At 36.2% G+C, this 7,827-nt stretch overlaps 1 protein-coding gene across 1 annotated transcript in view; it reads right to left on the bottom strand.

The window, feature by feature from the left end:
- The window catches only part of LOC110272096 (protein FAR1-RELATED SEQUENCE 5-like), a 21,630-nt gene continuing 15,591 nt past the window's right edge, over positions 1,789 to 7,827 (bottom strand). Inside the window, exons 8-9 of the mRNA XM_021123913.1 lie at positions 1,962 to 2,046; positions 1,789 to 1,863 (exon numbers count right to left, since the gene is read on the bottom strand). Of these exons, the coding sequence (XP_020979572.1) occupies positions 1,789 to 1,863; positions 1,962 to 2,046 (160 nt within the window). The remainder of the gene's footprint in view (positions 1,864 to 1,961; positions 2,047 to 7,827) is intronic.

Here is a 7,827-nt window from a genome sequence, read left to right on the forward strand (position 1 = left end):
AATGTGTTAGAAATTCTGCAACTATATCTATTTGGTGACTAACTTGATCATGTAAATTAATATTGCTGTTTCAATCGTAGTGATTTGCCCCAGTCTGTATCGATCGACATTGGTGGATGTATGCCTTTGAGATTGCTCAGAAAAGGCTGTGGGTGCTGGATAGTATGAATACAGAAGTGCCTAACAATGAAAGATTAAAAGTACATGCTTATGCGGTAGGTATACGACAACCAATTAGTTCGACGTTAGACTTGGTAATTGAAACTGTATGATTCCTAACGTGTTGCTGATCTCCAGGGGAGACTCATTGAAGACATGGCAAAAGTCTCTATGCTCGCATATGAGCACACGGAGAACGGCCTACCTTGTTTCTATGCTAGCGTCCCACAACAGGATAACGGGTCAGTTAAATATACACCTAACAATATTCTTAATAGCACTTCACTTGATAATGATATCATGGTTGGAGGTAATATTCTGTGTTTGTATATGTAGCTGTGATTGTAGTGTATTCGTCATCAAATTCATGCAGTTTTGGGGTTTGGATAAGCCATTGCAGCATTGGGACCAGATGAATTTAAATGTCATAATAATTAGGTTGAAACCATTTGTAGTCAATTTCTTTCTCGTTTTTGAAATTACCCTCCAACACGTAATTGCCATGCAGGACGTTGTGAATGAGTTTAGGAAGGAGATCATTCTAGATATAGTGATGGGTCCTCATAATTCAGAAATTGGCAAGGCACTGCAGGCATTGAAAAGAAATCATGTGCGCCGAAACTAGCCTAGGAAAAAGTCTAACGCTGTGAGATCACCTTTCACAGCACCGAGCACGAAGAGCATGCTGCAGCGTGTGGGGTTACCCACAAGAAAGCTGAGAAAGGGGGGAAGACAATGGAAGTAGAATTTTTTACTAGGTAGGAAAAATTCAATATAGACACCTGCGTTACTACATCTATTTTTTGCTTGTGGTAGATTTATGTAGCTTAATATGGCATTTTCCGTCTTAATCTAGTTTCTTGTGAGCCTGATAATTACTGTTTCGCTGCAGGTTTATCATTTCATGTTGGTGATTTTCTCAAGTTGAGGGTGACAATGAATCGTAAACCTCTGAGTGGATGGTGTCTTTAGTAGTGATTTCACTAGTTCATTAAGCAAGTCATTGCACATTGATAATATTGAGTGAACTATGATCGGTGTATATAACCCTTTTGGTCATGTCTATGCTTAAGTAACTCTTCTGTTCATTAACTTGCGTGGTGTTAACTAATTGGAGGTGTTCTTTATTTTTTTATCATTGTTTTCTATTGGTAGAATTGCGAAGTTGCTGGTAATTAGCGCATTGCACGGACTTCGGTCGTGATCAGGCTACAGTAGGTAGGATTTTAAGTGGATGGTGTCTTTGGTAGGGACTCGGATGTTTCTTCTCATTGTAAATTGGATAGTTTTGTATATGATTTCTTTGTTTCGTGCGTTATGCATTAGCGACTGCGTGCACTGCACTGCGATATCAATGCGTTTTGTTAATTTACATTTTGGTTTTAAATTCTCTTGGTCCGTTTTCACGGCAAATTTAAACCATTTATCAATTGTGATTTTTATTGTCTTCTCTTTTGTTTCATTGAAAAGATTACAATAAAACATGATAACCATTGGTGACAAAACAGAAAAGGGAATAGTTTATTAAGTTGTATGTAAAGAATGACACCTAACTCAAACCAAGAAACCTATCTATATATGCCTAAAGGAATTCAACAGGTGCATGAATCCGCCACCTTCCGATGAGTTCTACATAGTAGAATCCTCAACTCTTTTATTAAGGGACCGATGATGATCATTATCTGACGGAAGGTCAACCTCATCCTACAAGATGCACAACGCAAATAGAACAACATACATTAATCAAGATCAACACCATTGATATATAAAAATTTAAAATATAAGCTGCAGATAACACATACCGGGTGTGATTTCCTATTCCTTTTTTGCATAGTTTTCTTAATTGACTTGTCCAACTCTGCTCTAAGTCTCTTACCCTTAGGCCGTCTGAAGAACAGATGATTGACGGTTTAGAATTCAGAATAAATTCTCATTGTAAGTATAGTTTTCAAACCAAGCAATCATCCTTTCTTACAAACGTTTTGGTTGTCACAAGTAACAAACCCCTTTAAAATTGATAACCGAAGTATTTAAACCTCGGGTCGTCTTCTCAAGGAACTACAGGGAGGTGTTCTTATTATTGGTTATGAGTTTTGTAAATTGGGGGTTTTGAAAGTAAGGAACAAGTAATTTAAATGACAAGTAAAATAAATAAATAACTGTAAAATAAACTCTTGGCAAGGTATGAAAATTCGGAAGTCCTATCCTAGTTACTCCTATGAGAATTGAAGTTAATCCCACTTAGTTAACCTTTACGAAAGTAAGGAAAAGTCAAGTGAACTAATTAGTTAGATTCCCAAGTCATAGCCAACTCCTTAGGAAAGACTAGAGTTAGTGGAATTCCAGTCAATTAGCTGACATAACAATCAATCACGATAAGTTGATAACTCAAGAGCCTCCAGTTAATCAATTAAAGCCAAGAATATAAAAAGCTAAACAAGAATCATAAATCTGAAATACCTCAATTGCATTAATAAGAGAAAATCAATCTAAACATAGAGAGTTCATAAGCCAATTTGGTAACATAAGTAATTAAATGAGAGCATTAAAATATCTGAAAGTAAAAGAGAAATATAAAGTAAAAGAAATATTGAACTTGATGAAGAGTTGAAATCCTAAATCCTTTAAGAGGAATCCTAATCCTAAAACCTAAGAGAGAGGAGAGAACCTCTCTCTCTAAAAACTACATCTAAACTATGAAAAGTGAATAATTGAAGGCCTCCTTTGAATGGATGCATTTCCCCACTTTATAACGTCTAATCTGTGCTTTCTGTACTTGGATCTGGGCCAAAAAGGGTTTCAGAAATCGCTGGGAGCGTTTTCTGCAGTTTCTGGTGCGTGGCGTCTGTCACGCATCCGCGTGGGTCACGCGGTCGCGTCATCTGGAGTTTTCCTTATCACGCGTTCGCTTCGGTCACGCGTACACGTCATCTGGAGTTTTCCTTATCACGCGTTCGCTTCGGTCACGCGTACACGTCATCTGTGTTCTGCTCAAGGCACACGTCCGCGTCAATCACGCATTTACGTCACTGCCTTTTCGCGCTAGGCATGCGGCTGCGTCGTCCATACGTTCGCGTCGCTACCAGTTTCTTCAAAAATTCAATTTTGTGCTTTCCTTTCATTTTTGTATGTTTCCTTTCCATCCTTTAAATCATTCCTGCCTTAGGAGATCTGAAAATACTCAACACACAAATCACGGCATCGAATGGTAATAAAAGGTAATTAAAATAATTATTTTTAAAGCATAGGAAACATGTTTTTCACATATATCACATAATAAGGAAGGAAAAGTAAAACCATGCAATTTCACATGAATAAGTGGGTGAAGGGTTGAATAAATCACTTAAATTGAGAACAAAATATATCATGAAATATAGGTTTATCAACCTCCCCACACTTAAACAATAGCATGACCTCATGCTAAATCCAAGATAAAGAGTAAGGTAAGGTTAAAGTGGTGGAATCTCATGCAATGCAATCTATTGTAAATGCAACTACCTAAATGAATCATGCAATTCTAATTGTTATTCACTTGTATATATAAAGCTTACATGTAGTTGAATTAATTCATATCCTCAAGGAATCATATATGCATAGCCAAACCTTAGATAATGTTAAAGCACTTTTACAATTGAGATGGGTAAAAATATTTCACAAACTTGCAAGACAATTAACAATTTAAGCAGAGATATATGGTGATGAGCTATTGAATCCTCACTGGAATTTGTGTTTACTCTCTAGTCACTCAGTGTTTATTGGGTTAATCACTCTATTCTTTTTCTATCCTTACTTTCTATAACTTTGTTCTTCATCTAACCAATCAACAATTATAGAATACAGACATACAAAAATCATGAGGTCTTTTTCAAGGTTGTAATGGGGCCAAGGTAATGGTAATGGTATATGTATAAGGCTAAGTGAGCTAATAAGCGAATCCTTGATTAGTCTAAGATCTCACCTAACATACATACTTTATAAATCAAAGTTTCTTAACCTATTTGCCCAAATTTTCCCTCTTCGTATTGCAAACTCATGCATTAAATTTTAATTTTGTCCCATGTGCATTGATTCTTTTTATTTTACAATTGGAGAATTTTTGTATCCCTTTTATTTAAACAATTTGAAAATTTATTTATTATTATTATTATTTTTTTGATGCACATGGTAATTCAATTGTCTTGATTTCTCATGAGCATTCTTCCCAATTTTTTTTTTTTATTTTGAAACATCTTATTCTTTTTAAATTCCTACTTTGTTTCTATCATCCCATGTTCCCATAAAATTTCCTACTCTTAAATTGTACACAATATCTATCTTAAGCTAATCAAGGATTCAACTTGGGATTTTTATTTTGTTTTTCTGCTTAAGGCTAGTAATGTGATTTATAGAACAAGAGGGGATTAAAAAGCTCAAGGGGGCTGACGAACATCACAATTATCATGAATTACCTCAAATTGCATTATTGAAAGAAAATAGAGAGAACAAGAGTATCTCAATTACAAAACCTAGAAACAAAATAAGAGAAATTACAACAAGAGAATAGGGATAGAGAGAAGAACCAAAGTGTAGCAATCATCAATTGAAGGTAGAAGTAGAAGGAGACTTGAATTAAACCTAGAACTATGAGATCCTAATCTAACCCTAATTCCTAATCCTAATTCTAGAGAGAAGGGAGAGCTTCTCTCTCTAACTCTAACTATTTCTAAAACTAAACTAATTGGTAACTAACATATGTTTCCCTCTTCACTCCTTGGGTTAAATAGCATCAGAAATGAGTTGGATTGGGCCCACAAGGCTTTAGAATTCGCTGGCCACGTTTTGCTTTAAGTGAACTAGGTGGCAGCAACGGCGCGTGCACGTACTTTGCGCGTGCGCGCCACCATACGTGTAGCAACTATGGCAAATCTTATATTGTTTCAGGATTTGAATCTTTGATTAACTTAAACTTTCCCACCTAACCTATATAATGACCTATACAATTAAGTACTAATCTAACTACCCATTCCTCACTTTTTCACATACTCATGCATTTTCTTTTCATTTCACAACACTTATGCATTGATTCTTATTGAGCTTCATTTGGGGGCATTTTGTCCCCTTTATTGCTCTTCTTTTTTTTTTTTTCTTTCTTTTTCTATATACATTTTTTTTCTTTTCTTTTCTTTTTTTCTTTTTCACTTTTATTTCTTTTTCTTTTCATTTTTTCTTTTTTTCTTTCAAACTATACACAAGAACATCAATGCATAAGGTCTATACATTTAATCAATACATGAATATGTACCAATTCCCCAATATAAAAATACAAAACACAAACACCTTTTTATCCCAACCAATGTCCCAAAGTTTTCCCACTCTTGGATGACACTCACACTCACTAGCCTAAGCCAATCAAAGATCAAAATAAAGGACATTCATTGTTTTCCGCTTTAAGGCTTGTAATGTGCTAAAGTAAGAACAAGTGGGTTAAGCGTAGGCTCAAAATCGGCTAACAAAGGAGAGTAAAAGGTAAGGCTATTTGGATAAGTGAGCTAATGAAATGATGGTCTCAATCATATAAATGCATGAATACAAGGAATAATGGGACATATAGATTCAAACAAATCAAAGATTACAATCATAGAAAGAGAACAATTACACGCAAGAAGGAAAATAAGTGGTTATAAGATGTAACCACACCATTAGGCTCAAATCTCACAAGCTTGTGTTCTTAGCTCAAAACCATGTTCCAAAATAAATTATTTCAAGCAAGTTCAACAAAAATTGTCATGGTGGCTTATGTTTGTACTCATCCTTGAATCTCCAAGGATCCTTGCTTCTCAATTGGTTGACAGAATTTCCAACCATTTTCGTCAAGCTTGGGCAAAGTTCTACCCAAGATATGAGTCCCCATAGTTGGTCTTCATTCAGCGAACCGGGATCCCATATCTTATCTTCACACCCATCTTCGATTTGATCTTCATACTTTTTCTTTCCGGGTGGTTGGCATATAGAATTCTCTTTAACATACCAAACCTTCTGTTGAGACCCATGCAATGTGATATTCTTCCAATCATCGTTCCTATGCCTTGAAACTTTGACCTTAATGAGCCTAATTCCCAACTCGCAACCACTACACAACTCATTCTTGCTTTTAATTCCACAAAGAGCTCTAAGTTGTCCATCCGTTTCAATCAAACCATATTCAAGCGAGAAATTAAAGTCTAGAGATAGAGATTTTACCCACTTAAATATTGTATTGGATGGTAACTTGGGAAGGGAGACCTCCCCACACGTAGACAATGCAAGGCTATTCAAGTATTGGTGGGCTAAAGTGTGCACCACCTTGGTCAAATTGGTCACAAACTCAAGTGTATCCCGCTTCATGGCTTCTTGTCCTTGGAGTAGCAAAGTGAGAGGCTCATCTATTGGGGCTTGGGGTGAATATGGAGGTTCATTATTTTGAAGAGAGGATTCATAGTAGGAAGGTGGTTCTTCTTGGTAAAGGTATGGAGATGGTGAGATTTGAGGTGGTTCTTGGTAGTGATCTTGATAGGGTGGTGATTCTAAGGGTTCTTGCTCATAATGGCCACAAGGATATGGTGTGGATGATTGGTTATATGATGGATATGGATCATAGGGTGGTGTTTGGTGATGAAAGGCTTGTGAGAATGGTTGAGGTTCATGTTGAGGGTACGAGTCATAGGCATATGGTGGTGGTTGGTTGTCATAAAAGGAGCCACCATAGCCATTAAATTGGCATGCATTAGGATGGAAATTATACCTATAAGTGTCCGGAGGTTGATGCCAATAGGAGTGATCAATTCCTTGAGGCTCCTCCCATCTTGGAGTGTTCCAACCTTGGTACATGTTAGCATTGAAGTTCACATTCCCTACAACACAATTAGAGCCAAACTCATAGCCAAAGTGAGAATTCATTATGGAAAAACAAAAATAAAGCTAACAAAATCTAGTAAACAAGCAAAAGACAAGCTATTTACACTATTCACATTTGTACAATAACCAATAACATAACACCATTGCTCATCCCCGGCAACGGCGCCATTTTGACGAACGGATTTTTGACGGTTTAGAATTTCACAAATAAAATCTCGTTGAAGTATAGTCTCTAAACCAACAATAATCCTTTCATGCAAAAATTTGTTTGTCACAAGTACAAACCCCTAAAATCTATAAACCGAAGTATTTAAACCTCGGGTCGTCTCTCAAAGGACTTGCAGGGTAGTGTTCTTGTTATTGGTTAGGGACTTGTTTATTTTGGGGTTTTGGATGAGGATCTTAAGTAAGAATAACACTAACTGATATGAAAAGAAAACACGGAAGGTTCACAAACTAATTTACGAACCTTCTTACAATCTGATCTTAAAATACAAGAACCGAACTCTTCCATTGAATCCTAAAGAACTCAGTGATCACAGGTTAACTAACTATCAACTATCGGTAATTGAGATCGGAAGTAATTAGGTTAATCACCTTTCGATCCTGAATACCTGATCCTAACTATATTGAGTGAACTGAAAGGAAACAATTAGCTAAATTCCTACTGATTCACCCTAATTAGGAACGTTGATGGTACGAACACCGATCACTATTACTACTTCTGGGAACTGTTGGTTTGGAACGGTTCTGGTAAAATACTTATTTCAAAAGGATGGTAAATGATAAGTGTAA

Source organism: Arachis ipaensis, chromosome B05, assembly GCF_000816755.2.
Source record: "Arachis ipaensis cultivar K30076 chromosome B05, Araip1.1, whole genome shotgun sequence".
Classification (NCBI taxonomy): Eukaryota; Viridiplantae; Streptophyta; class Magnoliopsida; order Fabales; family Fabaceae; genus Arachis; species Arachis ipaensis.